The sequence below is a fragment of the Chelonoidis abingdonii genome, chromosome 6, assembly GCF_003597395.2.
Source record: "Chelonoidis abingdonii isolate Lonesome George chromosome 6, CheloAbing_2.0, whole genome shotgun sequence".
NCBI classification, from domain to species: domain Eukaryota; kingdom Metazoa; phylum Chordata; order Testudines; family Testudinidae; genus Chelonoidis; species Chelonoidis abingdonii.
The window spans coordinates 106,717,210-106,736,705 of NC_133774.1; the positions used below are offsets into that span (position 1 = coordinate 106,717,210).

The following is a 19,496-nucleotide window of genomic DNA, read 5'->3' on the forward strand; positions in this document are numbered from 1 at the left end:
GAGATCAAAGAATGTTTTGTAAAGAATCCCACAGAATGGGAGCGAGTGGAAGGACAGGAAGGCTCTTCCCGTTGAGAGAAGGTTAGGGGGAAGACATCAGGAGGACTCCCCTTTGATCCATCAGCCCACCAGAGACAGCAAGGCCTCCATACCTCAGTGGCTGGTAGAATCAGGAGAGAGCAGCTGGAAGCAGGAGCAACCCTGAAACCTCCAAACATTTCACAGGGCAGGACAACTGGAGAATTAGGCATCTCCTGCCACAGATACTTCCACAAGGCTGGCGGTGGCAGAATAGCCACAGTGGGAGGAGAGGGGCTGGTTCTACCACTCTTTGGACTCATGGGATCCAGTTAAAGAGCACAGGGCATCCAAAAGGACAGATCCCTTGCTGGCAGTCTATGGAGTGTATTCACAGCAGGGGCTCAGTGGTCCTTTGCAGTTTCACTAGATACCCTGACTGAAACAGGCATACTCCACTGCAGTTGGTATGATATGCACACAGCAACAGCAGAGGAGGAAAACATGGAACACACATAGGGAAATTAGAAGTAAGGATTTCCAGGTGGTGATCAGTAGCTGGTATTTAAAAGAAAAGAAAAAAAACTTCTAATCATACTGCAGAAACTGACCATAATTCAAGTTGTCAAGTGTCTTTTTATATCTAACACACTGCAAATTTAGGTAGGGGCTTAAAGCAAGATGCAATAGCTATGTGCACTCATGTTTAAAGGGATAAGTCCCCATTGCACTTGACTCGGTTTTCTAGACCCCCAGCACCTTTGTTAGTTTGCAATATACCTGTACTTGGGTGCTCGGGCCTGTCCATCATCAGGGGGAGGTTCTAGTGGCATTATAAACACTGTGTGTTCACTCTTCTGTGACTCATCAAGCTCAATTAACCGTGTATCTTCTGCAGAATCTATATCAACCTGCAAATTAGTATCAGGACAAAAACACTAGTTTCAACATTAGTAATGGTTCTTCTACATATTCGAACACCACTCCCACTCATATAATATTTTCACTTTTACTTTGCAATCAGAAACCCCTGAAAGCAAACATAAAGGAGACAAGTACCTTCTCTCCCTTTTCTGTTCCTTTATCAGGAAAAAGCTAGAAAGAGGAAAAAGTTAGTTAGAGCTTCTTGGTAAAACAAAAAACTAAGTATTTTTACATATACATATTTTTCACTGAAGTTGTTTCCTCTACTGTGCCACCAAGGTAATCAAATTACATTGTCATATTACTTTGAATGCAAATAATCTCCATTACAAATACTCCTTCCTTTTACTGAAAGCTAAAGGAGCAGGCTCTCTTAACAAGCTTCAGGTCAGTCACGTCAGCAAACTAAATAAGTAATCCTAATTTTAGAAAATGAAACTTCTCTTCCTTTAATTTAGCGTAGTTATATTATCTCCAAGAAAACAGTGTCTTCCTACCCAATGATACATTAATTCAATAGTTAGGAGAAAAAGATTCATTCCAGAATCCTAAAAAATTGAGCCAGACACCAAGATACTACCAAAACCAAGGTACTCTTTTAATAAAAAGAACACACTCAGATGAAAAAAATTCCTTAATTATTGATCATCTAATTTATTTGTGAATTATGCACTTGGCCTTTTACAGATTAAGATATACCAAATCACTGTCAATTTGGACTGGAATTACACCCTGGGAGGGAATTACATTTTGAACATGGGTGGGACTTGGGAACTATTCTAAAACCATCTAGAGCAGCAGTTGCATTTACAGACAAGACGGAAAAATCCCTGCCCAATCAAGATCATCTACACAGACAATACTCATAAAAAAGAAAGGTGTTGGGAGTAAGGGATGCAAAAATGAAAAGAAGTTTGAGCAGTTGTGTTTGGCACACATCTTGCTACTTTATAAATACGTACCTGGTGCTTACATTCTAATGACAGCTAAACGAAAATCTGGGGGTGAAGCATGACAAGTGGAGTGGATGGTTAGGGATTAGAGATTGACTGAGACAGGTGAATATTTAGACTGCATCTGATGGAGGTATGAGAGGAGCAGGGTGGAGATGGCATGCCACATACTCAGAGCAGTCTCAGTTTTTCTTTTCATGAAACATCACACTGTGTAACTTTTAATTGGAGAAGTTATGGGAGCCCAATGCAAGTTTCCTACACTAACCAAAAATAAGATAAAAATGCAATAAGACGAAAGGGAAAATGACTCTGAATGATAACCGCAGCAAACTCCATTATCTCACAACAACAGCTGCTGCTGCTCCACTTTTATGACTAAAAGCCACAGACATGAAAGCACAATTAACAGCAATGCATAAATACTTTAAAAAAAGAATGAAATAAAATTTTTCACCTTTTCTATGCAGTCATCAAAAAATGCCAAGCTGGTATCCTTGTCACTCACAAAACTGCACTCTTCTATGAAGCGGCTAAATATCTGTGTTTTGGTTAGAAGCATGTAGAACTTTGTGTAGGCACGGTCCCTACTTTTTAAAAATCCTGGTTAAAAAAAATTTAGAAAAAATAAATACTAGTTTTAAGATGAATCCTCAAAAGAAAAACACAACGTCACATTTGTCTGCAAGTGTTTTGCCTGCCAATTGTTATCCTAACACCTAAAATTACTTAAATTTCAAATTGTTGCTTTGCCTTTTTTTTTTAAATTAAAGTTTGCTTACTTTGCATTAGATAGTACATGGTGGATAGTCACTAATACCATTTCCCAGTGTAATTAGTTTCCTGGACTTGTGTACTACTTTCACACAGCAAGAAAGGAGACAGAAAAAAATACAAAAACACAAGAAAAAGTGACTGTAAAAAGGTTGCAAAAATGTATGGGTTCTCAGGAGCAGATGTAGGATTGGAAAGTATTTTTAAAACTTCTCTCACAAGTAGAGTGTCCCTTTCACTATCTTCACTAAGAACTTCTTAACTCTGTCAAAATAGCAGCTTATCTGAAAAGTCTACACAACCAGAATGAATTGAAGGGAGTCAGCTGGTGTTCCCTATTGATTTCTTGCATTCTTAACCTCTCCCCCCCGCACTTAAAGTTTTCTATTCTTACCCTGTGTAGAATTAACAATACTTTAGTTTGTTCTCTTTGTTATCAGGCCACTAAGGCTTGGCTTCTAGGGCATTTATTCTCAATACAAGCTGCAAAGTTTCTATAATCCCAAGAGCCGCCTTAAAAAATGTGGACGCGAGAATGTCACATTATTGCGAGATGATTTTGTCAGACCTTCAACAATGGCGAGACCTACAGTTACATTAGCACAATGGCGATGTTACAACACATAGATGCTATTTATTATTGACCAGCTTTACTTGTATTTTAATCAAATTGCAACATTTAAAAGATTCAAAATAACTTCAAAGGACAAGATTCTGCTCTCACATGTGATGTTAATGCGAAATATGCAATTAAACTGCAATTAAGCTTTTCAGAGCACAGGCCATGTCCACCAATGCATTTGGACAGCACTTAGCATAATGACACCCTGACCCTCACTGGGCCTGTGGGCACTAATATAATAATCACCACAACACCAACCCTGCCTTGATGTGATCCAGGACAGTCTCACCTTGAAGGTCAAACAAGGAATCAGCAGCAGTAGTTTCATTTGAAGGTGCCTGGGTAATTGGCTTGAGGAATGTTCTGTACCCCTTTAAAATAGACGCCATGAAGCGTAGAAAAGCCTCTTGGATCTCCATCTCAAGTTCTGTCATCTTCTTCTGCCAGGAGAAATCTGCCTCTATAGGCGTCATCTCCACCGCAGAGCCGTCTTGGGTCTTTCTGTGAACTAGAAACAAGAGCAAAGGGAAAGTGAGCTTTATTATGGACGACATTAAAACAGACTATCCTAGGAACACCCAAGACAGATTTTTATTTCCTTTTATACTTAGCATTCCTGAAAGTTGTCAGAATGACAATACAGGAAACTAAGATCCTCTGCTAATCCTGAGACTACTAACTTATTTCAAGTGGGCCCATGAAGAACCATTAAATGACATCTATTTCCATTCCCTATCATCATCTGGGCCAGATTAAAACAGCTACAAGCACACAAGCGATCTCTTTTCCGCAAGCCAGCCAGTCCTGCTTGGATATTAGATAACTAAAGTGGGATCCATTACAACACCTGTCACCTCCTAAACTGAATTTTATCATTTTGCAATGGATCAGTACACAAATCAACATTAAAATTCAAGTTTTCACCTCACTCACCACCTGGCTTCCCTATTATGTATTGTAAAATTGCATATGCACATAGAAGTGCCTGCACATATTAAAAATTCTAACATCTCTGTGCAGTAAAGTGTTAGAAACAGCCAGGTGGCATGCAGGGTTTACACTTGTAATGAGTGGGCACATGCATGTGTTCTCACAGTTTTGTGAAAGCACAAGTAGATGAGAGGTGCTAAAAATTTACCCCCAGTATGCTATGTTGCTACATTTATTTTTATTTTGTCACTCCGCAGGTGGCCTTGCTTCAACCCTGTAATATCAATATCATCTCTATCTCAGTTCATTTCTAAGATTTCTGTGAAATTTAAGAGAAAAAACTAGAATATCAAGACTTTTTGTAGGAGTTTTGTTTTAATACTACGATTGTAGTTTACTGTGTTACGAAGGGGCTTCGGTCTTCTAAAACTGAGTGTGGCAGACTGTTTTTTCCTACACCCGCAAGAGAAATCCATTTCTATGCTATCTTTATGACATTTTTTCCCTTGGCAGTGTTAACTTAATATGTGTAGTGAAAAAGAATAAAAGCAATAACCCAATTTGATGTACACCATTCCCTCTGCTCCAGTGAAATTTGGAACTGAGCCTATAGCAGTTTTGTATTAGTTATAACATCTGACTTTTAATATATCCTGCTGAGAGAACTCAAAAAAGGGAAAGTTATACACAAGGCTTTCACTGAAAGCTTATTGAAAATAGAGGGAAAGGCAGAAAGTCATTTAATTCCTTAAATCATGGCATATTATTTCTGTTTGAATGTGTCCTTTATTTTACAGTCTTTATATGTTTGTGACACAGGAGCCAGCACCACCTCCTCAGTTCAGTGTAAGGTGTGTATTATTAAATCAACTTAGAACTTTATATTCAAAGGTCATATCTATACTCCAAAGGCAGTAGTGTCTGAAAATAGTTTGAATGTGGCTCCTCCCAAACAGTTGGTTTAGACAGGGCCAAGTCAAAATAAGAAATTATTCACTGAACAAAACGCATAATTTCCCTACAAATATTTGGTCAGAGTTTAAGCTACTTATTGAACTTTTATACTCACATTTTCAGCAGGTTATGTAAATACAGTTGAAAATGTATTGCCCACATATCCTTAGCATTTTTTCAGTTATCTTGGTAATCATTTAGAGTAATGGTTTAACACGAACATAACGGATTCATTTCCAAAATGTGGTTCAGTGGGAACTTTGTTTGAACTGTGTTTTAAACACAACTCCCTTTTGACAGCCCCATCTATGTTCAGAACTGGAAAGAATCTTCATATGGTTTAAAGTTCAGAATGATAGCAAAGTAAAAGTGCAAAAATTTCATGCCATGTACTTAAAGGGATGGCCTTACATTTATTGCCATGGTTCTTAGTTGTTAAGAGTTGTGGGTTTGTATCAGCAAAATAAATATTCTGTGAAAATTATTGTAATTCCCTTGCATAGGGCAGCTTTCTTTCCCATCCCCATGCTTTACCCGACGCCAGCTGTGGATGCAATTTCCTTAAGGTGTTGAGTAGACTTTTGCAGGGCTTCTTAGGAAGCTGTTTCCAGTTCACGCTCTTCTTATCATCCGATCTATATAGTGAAACAAGCAACGCAGGCAAAATAAAAAAGAACGGTAAGTGTATGAAAACTTAATGTTTGTTACTTCACTTTCAAGATGGCTCAATACCAAAACAAGGAAATGGCATTGGAGAAAGAAATAAAAGTAGTGAAAAGGTCTGTGTAGAAATAAAATACACAGTAGAAAGAACAGAACTGAAAACTATTTTGTTTCCTCCAAATAATATAGCAGTCTAAACTGAGTTTGGATCTGACCCCAGATTAACCTGAAACCAGAACTTTTGTTTAGATTTGGTTTAGACATTTAAATCAATGCTTTAATAAATCTCAAAGTAGTTCCTTTTATCTTATTGAAGAAAATAATTTAATCAGGCTCATCTGCACTTGACTGACATGAAAACACTTTCTGAGCTTCCTATTCCTATTCCATTTTGTATCCAATAGCTGTAGTATAAATATAAAATATAGGCTTGCTGAATGGCAGAAAAGGGTAAGTATAGCACTTAGGATCAGAGTAGTTAGTATTAAAAGGCATGTAAAATTACAATAATATTGGGGTCCTGCCTGGTATCTTTATGGTCATATGCTGCACTGCCACATGTACCATAGACATTGATTCAATGTCTATTTCCAGTCTCAATACTAGGCCAGCAGGGACTGGGAAGGCTGAGAATTCAGCACACACTTGGAGAGCCACACAGTTGATTGAGCAACGCAGTTAACTGGCCTAAACGGAGGTTCTTCCTTGGTTAGAAAGATAGTTCCTACAATGCAAGTCCTTGTTTAGCAGAGAAGAAACAAACAGAAAGGGTGGGGGTGAATGCTGAGAACTGTAGGCATGTATGTGCCTCCCTTCTGGAATGCTTTGCATCAATAATAAGATTGCTCACCTATTGTTGGATCACTATTAGTATAGCTGATTACATTCTTATTGGGGGGGGGGGGGATAGATATATTTTACTAGAGATAAAATTGCCTTCAGAAATTATAAACAAAAGAAGGAAACACTTAACAACCATACTGATCTCTTCATTCTCAAAGTGTTTTACAAATAATGAGCCCAGCCTCACAGGGGTCTTTGCAAGATCACTCCCATTTTACTCATGAGGAAACTGAGGCAGAGGATCTAAGCAAGAGCTGTCAAAAACTAGACAGCAAGTCAGAGCCAAGATTAGAACTCTGTGATCCCTCGCTTGCAGTTGTGCTTTCCGGGAACTCTCCTCCCACTTTCTCTCCCTGATCTCTCTATAGCAACATTGGCTGTACTGTTTCTCCAGTTCAACAAATAAAAGAAAAAGAGAAACTTTTTTTTTTAATCCCAAACTCTTCTTTTCCTAACAACCTCCCTCAAAAAGATTGTCATTATTACTTTTGCCGATATAGTCTGACAGCAACAAAGAACAGGCACTAAAGAGAATGTTGGATGAATGAAAGCCATTCAACATTTGCTGGCAGTAAATAATGCTTCACCAGTCTACGATAACAGCGCTACTAGCACTAAATGCTTTCAGAAGACACTTGTCAATGACTAGTTGAGACTGTTGTACTAGAAAAGACTGCCTTTCTGAAAAATATTATCCTTTCTATTAAGCTGTAAAGGTCTTTCAAAATTAGCTTCATTATAGCAGCACTGTTATATTTAATAAAATGCACCTCCCCACGGAAAAAGGAACGAGGCTTGAATAAAATAAAAGCCAGCAATAACATTCATTCATAACACTTCACGCTTCTATACAGTCTTCCATGCAAAGTACTTCACTGACCTGGATTCTGCATGAACATGTTGCCGAGATAAAGAAATACCCCATTATGCAAGTGAGGAAAGACAAGGAGGGTACGTATTTCCAGAGGTGAAGCTACCAACAGCTCCAATCTACTTCAGTGGGAGATGCAGGTATTCAGCACCTCTGAAAATGAGGCTACAGTTGCTATCAGTAAAACAGCCAAAATAAGCAAATAATTTTAGGTGATAGTCTCGAAAACACAGGCCAGGGGTAGGCAACCTATGGCATGCGTGGCAAAAGCAGCACACGAGCTGATTTTCAGTGGCCCTCACACTGCCCAGGTCCTGGCTACTGGTCCAGGGGCCTCTGCATTTTAATTTAATTTTAAATGAAGCTTCTTAAACATTTTAAAAACCTTATTTACTTTGCATAAAACAATAGTTTAGTTATATATTATAGACTTACAGACAGAGACCTTCTAAAACCGTTAAAATGTATTACTGGCACGCAAAACCTTAAATGAGAGTGAATAAATGAAGACTTGGCACAGCACTTCTGAAAGGTCTATGTCGGGGTCAGCAACCTATGTGACTGAGCTAGGCAGGGAAACCAGGTCTCCTGAGTCCCAGTCCCTTGCCTTAACCAAAAGATTTTTTTGTTGTTTTTGTTTTTTAAGTTTGAGAGGTTTTTTAAAACATTACATTTTGCCACTGTTCTTCACCACCAGGTTTTAATTAAGTTAGTGCCAGGAACTACTGGGAGTCTCACAAGAAGTCTAGTTCCTAGAAGATTTCCAACCCAGTAACTAGCCCAAATAAGTTTTGCATTCTTGAAACTTTCAGCTGCTTACTTGAACGGAACCTTTTGCAATTCTTCTATCTCTACTTAATACCGCACCACTATACACTGGAGAATCACATCTCCATGACTGAAAACTTAAGTCTCCACTGGCAGTGTTTTAAACAAAAATACCCCAAAACCAAATACTAAGCTATTGTTACATTGAAGAAAAAAAAGCTTTCAATTCTATTATTTTCCTCTTCCTAGCCACCATTCCTTCTGTAGTAGTCTCCCAAGTGGACTGCTAAGAACAAGTTCTGCAATATTTATATTTTAAAAAAAATACACAAGCAGCATTGTTCTGCAGTATTTCCTTTGATACTACCACAGGGACAGTGAGTCCTGCAGTAGTTGAAAGGAAACACTTCTTTTTTCAATAAATATCACAGGAACTTGACATGAAGGAAAAAGAAAAAAAATGTTCAAACTGAATCAAACCCTTTGACTAATTGTAACTCAAATGTTTAAGCATGAAAATCTGATTAGAGTTAAAAATTTGACATGGCACCTCACAAAATGTATTTCCGCAGAGGAAAAGAAAACATGTACAGTTTGCAACTACAGCCAACATCATCATTCAAGATTGTTGTTTCCACTAGCCTGGAATAATCCTAAAAGGCATGAGACAATTCACTAACTGATTAAGTCTAAATTAATCAACATCTTATTTTTACATTAATGATTAAGTTTAAATCATTTTAATAAAGACGTTGAGGAAAGAAAGGTCAACTTTTCTTTGAGAAAGGGAATTGCACAGACAACTGCATAAAGGAGGCAGTTACTTTTAGTTAACTCATTCACAATAACACAAAAACAGCAACAGTTAATGAAGCATAGTATATCTTATACACAGTTTATAAAATTAAAAGGACACATTTAACATGAAATCTAACCATCTTAAAAAAAAAAAATGTAAAAAAAAAAAAAAAAGGAGTTTTTGGTACCATAGCTGCCAGAATCCCTCTGAGATTTGTGGTCTCAATTACTTTTTTAAAATTCTCTCTATTGTTGCTGTGTGACAGACAAAGAAGGAAAACTAACTAACTACACAGTAGAAACAATAAAACTGATTATATGCAAAATGTTGAGATGCACAAAATAAACTGAAGATAGAAACACTCTACTCATTCAGTTTCAATATGGATAGGGGTCACTTAACACTAGTAGGTTAGCATTTTCAGAAGAGCCTGTGATTATTGGATTAATGGAAGTTCTTTATTACAGCAAGAAAAAGGCTTATGCAGTCATTCAGCTAGTCCAACATGTACTTCAGTCACTCCTCCTCTCATTTGTCTATACAGTGCAGTATTTGAAATAACATAATGGAAGTTAACCAGAAATCAAGTCTGTACTGCATTGCATGTAGAAGCAATAGAAAGAAATATAGTTTCAACTGAAATATTTACATAATTAATATTGCCAAAGGCAAATTCAGAGCAGCATTATCGGATATTTTCCTCCCACTTCAGAATTATGGTTTGAATGTAATTCTTGGTACATAAAATGTGGTTTTGAAAAGAATTGTGGTTTGACTAGTGAGCATTCAAGAGTTTGAATTTTGTAGTACCAGAAAAATTCTTCTCTAGAGCATGTCTGGCCTCACACATCTGCTGTTTTCCACAGACCCATTTGCCATCTTATTATATACTAAATTCAACAGGGTTAGAAATGCAGTCTAAGGGTCTGAGTTTTAATGGAAGTTTTTTCTTCTCCACACAATATATGCCTCATGTCATTATAACTCTCATCCAGCTAAAGGAACTAAAGCTTCCCGAATGATTTGGAAGACTAAATTCATGCTTGACAAAGGACCTGAAAAGTGGACATCAGCATTTTAAATATATTTCTATTTCAGCTGAAAGTTTTACATTAAACTGAACATCTGTATGCTCACAGGACATATCTGGAATTGTATTTCACTCATATAGACCAAATTCAGAGATGGTGTAAATGGTGGTGCAAGGGTGAGATTGCAGCAGGGAAAGCAACCAACAGGATGGTATAAGATGGAGGCCCTTCCCCAACTTTAGTTTACACCCTCTGATCACTTGATTTTTCTGTCTTACAATTCCACCCCCCTCAAATTATGATACAGCAACGCTTCCCCGCTCAGATTTACACCACCACTTGCATCACACTTCTGAATTTAGCCCAAGAGGCCGATTTGGTACATTTTGGTTTGCTATGAAACATTAGCAGCAGCAGAAAGAGAAAGGCTGATGAAACAGTCTTCTATACCAGAGGTTCTCAAACTGGGGGTTGGGACCCTTCAAAGGGTCACAAGACTATTACATGTGAGGGGGGTCGTGAGCTGTCAGCCTCCACCCCCAAACCCCACTTTGCCGCCAGCATTTATAAGGGTGGTAAATGCATTAAAAAGTGTTTTTAATTGATAAGGGGAGGTCGCATTCAGAGGTTTGCTATGTGAAAGGGGTCACCAGTACAAAAGTTTGAGAATCCCTGTACACATGTCTGCTTATTGGTTACTTTAGGGATTTCTGGATCCCTATACAAAAATCAGTAAAAGTTTTTAAAAAAACCAAAAACTTACAGGTATACCATGTTTGTGTCTAAGTCAATGCAAACAACATCCTGTGGTGGATCATACAGATCAAAGTATCGTGAATCAACTCCAACTATAAATGGAACAGGAGCACTGAGCACTGCTGCCAGAGACAAAGGACACAGAGGGATGTACGGACACTGCCATTGAAATGGAAATATCATCTGAAGGAAAAATGAAATGAAACCATGTATTAAACAGGACAACACAGATAGCGCACAATAAAAAACAAGTGAAGTTGGTGAATACAGGAAATAAACAAGAATACTAAGAGCAGTGTTAAAGTCAACAACTCAAGCCACTGTCAAGATTACCTCACAGGTTTTTCAGTGCACTTTTTAAAGGCTGCACAACAAACTGTAGCAATTCCAATAGTTTTAATGGTCATAACTGAGACCTACTCATAATGGACATTCACAAAATGCCACTGCTGTAAAACAGCTATTTAGGGCAATCACATATTAATTTACAGTCAAATATTAAATATATTAGCCACTCTTGAAGGCCTCAGAAAAATGCATTGAGGAAGCAGGAATTTCATGGATTTCTGCTACAGTTCCTTCACCAACTGTGCTTGCAATATCCTCACTGATACACCCACATTTCATTTGCTTTGCACTGGAAATGAAAATGCACTTGAAAAGTATATTGTTAACCTGATTTAACCTATTCTGCAAACATTTTACTAAAAAGTTAAAAAAAAAAAAATGTTGATAAGACCCCCCCCCCTGCCCCAAGAGGAAAAATATAGCTGCACTGAAGTGTGAACAATAAGGCATTAACAAAAGATTTCAGAAACCAAAGAAGATCTGAGCTTCAAACTTTGCTATTCCCCCACCAAACAGAGATATCATGATCATCATAAGCATAGGACTCAAGAGAACTGTAAAGCCAAAGAGAGAGGTTCAGAGTAGGTTTCTTCTCAAGTTTTAGGCTGAAGTTTCTTGCAATTAATTTTGATTCAGAAAAGGGACTGTTTATTTCAACAAGAGTTGATTGAGCCATGTGAGTTTATGCAAGTGTTTTTCTGAGTCATTCTAATAACTCAAAAGTGTTTTGTTTTTTTTTAAACACATTCCATTAATTTAACCCACAAAGAGACCAGTATTATTGGCATAAGGAAAGACATCTGGTTCAAAAGTACATCTCCAGTGTCTCCTGAGGCATTTGAATTTGGATGTACAGATCTCCAGAGAGTCAGTAAGAGTTAGCTCCCAACTCCCAGTTACCTTCCTTCTGCCCAAAGATTTCCTGTGGTATCGCTCCTGAAGGACACAAAGACCCTTCTTTAGGACCTCTGACCTGCTATTTGCAGTGTCTGACTTCTCAAGAAGTCAGCATTCCATTACCTTGGAAAGCATCAACCATTAAATACCCCAGAAGCAATTGTCAAGGACTGCAAAGAGTCAGCAACTTAAATAAAACAAAGAACAGTGCCATTTCAATATAAACACAGTAACACAAAAAGACTGCAAGCTCTTTCTGTCATAGTTTGGCTGAGACTAGGCATGAGCATTTTCAAGCTAAAAGGAAGGGGTCTGGGGTCAACTCCAGCTGGTGATGAAAAAGAGTGGAAATCATAATGAAAAATTGCACTGTGGAGTCAGCAATGACTTCATTCATTCACTACTGTACAGAACATCCTGGACTTACAGCGACTACAGCTTCAGCTACTCCAGTCAGTACAGCTGGTCTCAGAGAGTGCAGCAGGATCTTGCCCTCTAGCAATACAAAGAGTAACAAAGTGGCACAGTTTTCTGGTCCAAGATTCATCAGCAAAGTACTGAAGTTTGCTCCACTAGAAAAAGAAGAGAAGATTATTTGGATCCAAACAGTGTTCAACATACAGCTAAAGATATAATAATTGCTACAGCAACAGCAATCAAAATGCTAGGCATTTACTGGGAACTATGACAGGCTGAGAGGAGTTGCTGGCTTCAATTCACGTCATTATGAATAGCTAGTCAATAACTACCACCTCACTACAGGATTTTCACTATTGCAAACAGAAATTAAATCCAAGGGAACCTCTTGAAAATAGCTTCAGTAAATTGTTCTTTGTTATGTTTCTGAGTTTCCTGTTACGTGCATGAGCAGCCATCAGCCAAAATTGCTATGAAATAAAATAGGCATTATGAAAGGAAGGCCTGTTTAGCTAGTGAATGTTCCAGCTATGCAGATATCTGGCATCACTGTTTAGGATGCAATAATTCAATCAGTTCATCAAAAAACTATACCCATTCATTCCAGATTCTAATTGCAGCTGGGTCAACTCAATCCTTCATACTTCAGAGATTATACAAATTTAATTCCATGCAGTTTAGCTTGTGGGGTTTTTGTGTTTTGTTTTGGGTAAGTGATGTGTGGACATTAAAGATTCTTGACACTTCAAACAAAAAAGAGATGGGGTTTACCCTCCTGTCCTGGAGCAAGAGAGTATCTCTTTATGCACCACGGAACTGTGCAGTTTGCTGACTAGCTGCTATTCTCCACCATTAAGGTGGATACATTCCAACCCTGCTCAACACTTGTCATTTGCAAATAACTCTTTGGGATCCTCCAGCATAGGAGGTACAATATAAAAACAAAGTTTCCAGAGAAAATATCTGCTTTCCAGTCTGAACAAAGGTTGATTGAAGTGTTAAAACTAAAAAGGAAATAAGTAAATATAAATATGTATACTACAAATTTAAACTGTGTGTACAGGGCTCCAGAAAAGAAAAGGGTTCAGACTGCTTTTGCAGAGAACATGCCAGCCCCTGTGACTATACAAATACATCTTTAGACTCCTTCCACTGTGCTTGAACAGCATGCACACTACTTGATTGTGGCCACCAGCACTGTACACTCTCCCATGGATTAGAAGGGGGAGAGGGGGTGAGGAACTAGAACAACAAATAGTCTCTGTTACAAAAGCAAAATACGGAGATCATGATGTATAACTCAGTTACCAAAATATCAAGTATTTAAAATATAATCACTCTGAGCTAGGAATCTCTGCTCGAAAGAGATCCTACAGTGAGCCAGCAAGCAATCATCGGCTGTTCATATATAGTAAGTATTCAAGCCATATTACTCCCTCATACGTGTTGGGGTTTGTACACTACTTTTCCACACAAACTGCGTTATAAATATACAGTGTACATATATTTGATCTTTTACAATTATCTGAGATTTAAATCATAGTATGATAAAATTTTACTTTCTCTCATGCTATATCTCCAGCCCATTTAAACATTGTTAATGTTACCTGAGTGGCAAGGGTGTAGAAACTGGTTGAGACAATATTAATGCATCATGGGCAGAAAGCTGAAAAAGTGAAAACATTCAATGGATTTATGTGGCAACTCAAGAAATATTCCAATGAAAGTTTATGACAGAATATTCTGATGGCACAGCAGGCACATAAAGACAGTATGTCACAATGCTATGCAGAGACCCAGTATGTCACAATGCTATGCAGGCACACTAAAGACAGTATGTCACAATGCTATGCAGAGACCCAGTGAACAGAAGACCCAGAGTAATCATTGAGACAACTCACAGAAATTACAAGAAACAGGTTGTGACATAGCACTGAACAGTCACCCGCTGCCTGGTGATTAACAGAGTGGCACTACAGATACTTTAAGAGAGGTGGCTCATCTAAGGCCAGGTCTACACTGCGACTTTAAATCGGTTTAATGGCCGATATACCGATTTAACGCTGTATCCGTTCACATGACATCGTCATTAATATCGATTTTACCGCCTCCTTAAATCGATTTCGGAACTCCTCCCAAACGAGAGGAGTAGCGCTAAATTCGATAGTGATAACTCGGATTAGGGTTCATGTGGACGGAAATCGACGTTATTGGCCTCCGGGCGGCATCCCAGAGTGCAGCACTGACCGCTCTGGACAGCAATCTGAACTCGGATGCAGCGGGCAGGTAAACAGGAAAAGCCCCGCGAACTTTTGAATTACATTTCCTGCTTGCCCAGCGTGGAGCTCTGATCAGCACGGCTGGCGATGCAGTCTGAAATCGAAAAAGAGCTCCAGCATAGACCGTACGGGAGATACTAGGTCTGATCGCTGTATGGGGAGACAAATCTGTTGTATCCAGCTCCGTTACAGAACACGAAATGCCAAAGCGTTTGAATAAAAAACTTCAGGATACACAGCGCTGCGTGACAAGCGTAACGGGAAGCCAGAGACTCAAATGGACGCTCATGAAGGGAGGGAGGGGGTACTGAGGACTCCCGCTATCCCACAGTCCACAGCAGTCTCTGAAAATTATTTCCATTCTTGGCTGAGCTCCAAATGTCTGTAGGTTCAAACACAGTGTCTGGCGTGGTTCAGGGAACAGCTCCTCAGTTTATTCCCCCCCCCCCACCAAGTGAAAAAAAAGGGAAAGATTGCTGTGCTATGGCGTTTGCTCAATGCACTCTACGAAAAAGGCGCCAAAGGGTTGTCTGCTGCCTTCACAAAGGGAGGGGTGAGGCTGTACCCAGCACCACTCGGGGCAATGTTTTCTGCCCCATCAGGCACTGTGCTCTCAACACGGAAGTGGGAACTATGGGATAGCTGAGGAACAGCTACCCACAGTGCACCGCTCCTTAAATCGATGGTAGCCTTGGACCAGGGACGCAAGCAATCGATTTTGTGATTGCACTGTGGATGCGCAAACCCGATTTTATAACATCGGTTTTGTAATATCGGTTTAAACTACTTCGAATTAATCGTGCAGTGTAGACGTAGCCTAAGAGACTTCAAGGTGGGTGGGAAGGGAAAAGAAGAAATATGGTACAGTAAAGGGTGTCTACAAAATAAAGAGGTAAGTAATGGAAATTTGAGAAACCAGAAGAACATTTTACTGCCAGTTTCATGACTGTAAATCTGTAAGAGCTCCCCTGGACTTTCAAGTGCACTACTCCAAATTTACAGAGCTCTAAGAGAGGAGCATTTGGCCCCTTGTGTAAAGAGTAGCTCTAAGGCGGAGGACAGAAGCCCAAAGGAAGAACCCACACTTTCAGTGCCTGGGAGAAGGGCCACCCCACCTTTATAACCAGAAAAAGTAGTAGATATTTTGGTTACCTGTACAAGGATTCTTGGTCTTTGAGGTGAAGGGAAAGGTATATTATGCATGAAATGGGATATGTGCCTGAAAAGAATATTGAAAAACAAAAATAGTTTTCAATTCAGCAAATTCAGTTTTAAGTATAGCAGACAGCCTTTCATCAGGTTTGCTTTTACAGATTTTCTCTTTCTCCCCCCCCCTCTTTTTTTTTAAACTTCTTTAAAGCAGTCCAGAGAAAGGTTTGCAAAGTCACTTACACACCTAACTGCTGTAGGAAAACAAGGAAGAGATTCCTCAAGCGTCCTACAGCAAGAGGAAACTGCATTTAACTATAATTTTGTGTCAAGCATCAATTATTCAGCATATGAGACAACAGGTGAAAGGTACACATTTTAAAATTCAAAGTTAAGATGCCATTTTAAAAATAATGGTGTTAAAAGAACCCACTGACCATGCCTACAAAACGCATTCTGATTATTAATACCACATGCTCAGGTTGTGTGTGTGTGTTTAGAACCTATGGCCAATGTAGGTTTTATTGAGTTTTTTTTTTTAATTGCAGTGAATATTTTTTCCAAATAAACAATACTAAGCGAAGGTAAAAAAAAAAAAAAAAAAAAAGTACACTGCATACTACACCTCTACCTCGATATAACGCGACCCGATATAACACGAATTCGGATATAACACGGTAAAGCAGCGTCCTAGGGAGGCGGGGCTGCGCACTCCAGTGAATCAAAGCAAGTTCGATATAACATGGTTTCACCTATAACGCGGTAAGATTTTTTGGCTCCTGAGGACAGTGTTATATCGAGGTAGAGGTGTACTTGCAAACAGGTACATTTAATCTGGGGATTAAATGACATGGCATTGACTCTCTGAACACAACCTCTCACCCCTCCCCCCCAAAAAAATTATGAAAAATGGACCACTACCACCATACTCTAATGATAGCAGGGCATTTCTCATTGCCTGCTAGCTCACTTTAAACAGTGAGTTTTGTCATGCTTCACACCTATGTGCCTCAACCTTTCATAGGCGTGACTTCCAAGAGGGATAGTTTCCTGGCCGAATTCTTGGCTTCTCCATTATCAACGTTTTTAACATTTCACTCATCCCTATGACATGCAGCCAACAAGGGGGTCAATTAGCACTAACTATGGCAGTTTATTTTGACACTTGTCCACTAGGAATCGGACACAGACCATCACACGCTCAAACACAAGTAGTATAGTTAAACAGCTGTAAAACAGTAGTAACACTTGGTCATTAAAGACCCTGGGCTGGATTCGAACTGGCAGTCTAGAAGTCAAAAGCTCTATATTTCATTGACGAATGCAGCTTCCCCAATATTTTATTTAAATAAGTGGAACACTGGTAAAGTTATTCTCACCTCCCTCAGAGCCTAGTTTGAGAGGAATTTTGGGGTGTGGAGTGGGCAGGGGTTGTCAGTGTCATTAACTAATCTCGATGGACATTAATCCTACATTTCATCCAAACTAACTTCATGGCTAATAGCCAGTAAATACCCCATTCTCAACTAAAATTAAGTCATCTGAGATCTTTTCATTGGTTTTGGTTAGGTCAGGAGATTACTGAGCAGATTGATACAGTATGATATTCTCTGATCTCAAGCCACTGTAAAAACCCCCATCATTAGAAAAATCCCCAGGGGACTGGGAACTATCAACTTAAGGTCATCTGCACTTATTTTTGTTTATATCTTCTGAGAAATGATTACACAACACGGAACTAAAAGCTCCAATAGATTATAGTTTTCAAATATACAAATTCTTAAATCACTACTTTTAATATTGTAGATGGTATTTGAATCTAGCTACATTACTAATTCAATTACCATTTTAGCAGCACACACCACAACTTAACAGATAAACTGTAGCTTATACCATCATTTCAATGTTTCAAGCATTTTTAGGCTGTAATTGTACAGCAAAGTTACTCTAACACCTGTCTTAAAAGGAGAGATGCATTAGTTATTAGCCCCGTCTTAAAAAAAACATAATAGCCCATCCCAAAACATAACAGCATATTATTCCATAATCACTAATATGAATAACCAAGAACTAGTAAATCGCCAGTCTCAGTGTGGTAAATTGGTAGTTAGGAGGCACAGAGAACAGTTTCACTGATGACAGGAATCAAGTATCAGTGCTGATCTACAGGTCAGATTCATCCAAATGTATCTTCCCGTTAATAGGATTACAGTCTCCTCTGTACTCAGTAAACATACACAGTTGTCTAATATGGTCTTCACTACTTGCAATGGGTTATACAGAGATCATTTAGTTAAGATTGATAAAATGCTCCAAAGACGACCTTATCCGTACATAAATTGCTACAAAAATATCTCCTTTTACACATTCTTAGCATGTAAAGAAAGTAAGTATTAGCAGCTCTGGCACCTCAAAGACACAGTGGGAGACACAAAAGACACCACCAAGCGGCATATTGACTTTTAGATGTCCTTTCCAAAAACAAAAAACAAAAACAAAAAAAGGGACGGGAGGAAGAGCGCTGAAGTCTACACTGGATCTTCTGATGAAATGTAACCAATAAAACCAATGACATGGTCTCCCTAAAAGTGTCATTTCTTGAAGTGTGCCATTTCTGTAAGTATCAATATTCCAGCACAATGCCACTTGTATTGTGAATTAGTTTATTAGGCATATGATGGGAGCCACGAAATCTTGTTCCTTATAGAGATGGTCATGACCATGCTACATTAATTGCTGATTTTAAAAATAGCCTAAATATGCATTTTCTTTAAATATACTTAGGGTTCCCTGTTTATACCCTCAGTGACTTTATACCAAATCAATTCAATTCATTTTAAAAGAACAGATTTATTTTTCTAAATTGCAGTGCTGAAAATCTAAAGTGAGGATTTAAAAATCTAGCTGTTTTTTGCCCCTTCTGTCACCAGTAAGAGAACACGAAGATAGAGCATTAATAAATGAGGCAGGAAAATATCCAGTCCATTCTTCACAGCCATATTGGCTCTGCAGTAGTGCTAACAGTAGGAACAAATAATTTTTGTCAATTCAGTATAAGCCACTTAGTACAGTCAAGAGTACAGAACAAATCCACCAAGTAAGAAGGTGCCATTTACATATGGTCACCTCATTTTTTGAGCTACATCTACATTTAAGTGCCTTGAAACATTAATTTATTTGGAAGATGCCAAACATACTTTTCAATTGGAAGAGGATGAGGCCCAGAGACAGAGAGCTTGTAGATGAACATAAGAAATTTTCGAAAGGCTTCGAAGAAAGGCCAGTGAGAGAGAAGGCAGATGCACGTGTTGGAATTGATGGATTTGGAAGTAACCACTTTTCTCTCCACAGCTGTCAGGAGACCCAGCTGCATACACTGCTTTTCTGTTAGCAGCTCCCGGGAATAAGGCTCATAAAATTGAATAGCAGCACCATACACCTGAAGGATGAACAAAAAACAAACAAGCAAATGGTTGTGCCCAACATTAAACAGAAAGTTG

General features: G+C 38.7%; 1 protein-coding gene across 7 annotated transcripts in view; it reads right to left on the bottom strand.

Annotated features, from left to right (window-relative positions):
- DENND4C (DENN domain containing 4C) overlaps positions 1 to 19,496 on the bottom strand; it is a 134,045-nt gene that overhangs the window by 69,489 nt on the left and 45,060 nt on the right. For all 7 annotated transcript variants that reach the window (XR_012656156.1, XM_075067309.1, XM_032797541.2 and 4 more), the window contains exons 6-15: positions 19,194 to 19,435; positions 16,000 to 16,066; positions 14,176 to 14,234; positions 12,579 to 12,723; positions 10,914 to 11,089; positions 5,710 to 5,810; positions 3,581 to 3,799; positions 2,353 to 2,498; positions 1,078 to 1,113; positions 799 to 929 (exon numbers count right to left, since the gene is read on the bottom strand). Coding sequence is in view for 6 of the 7 variants with exons in the window: in XM_075067309.1 (XP_074923410.1) it covers positions 799 to 929; positions 1,078 to 1,113; positions 2,353 to 2,498; positions 3,581 to 3,799; positions 5,710 to 5,810; positions 10,914 to 11,089; positions 12,579 to 12,723; positions 14,176 to 14,234; positions 16,000 to 16,066; positions 19,194 to 19,435 (1,322 nt within the window). In the remaining variant the exon portion in view is untranslated. The remainder of the gene's footprint in view (positions 1 to 798; positions 930 to 1,077; positions 1,114 to 2,352; positions 2,499 to 3,580; positions 3,800 to 5,709; positions 5,811 to 10,913; positions 11,090 to 12,578; positions 12,724 to 14,175; positions 14,235 to 15,999; positions 16,067 to 19,193; positions 19,436 to 19,496) is intronic.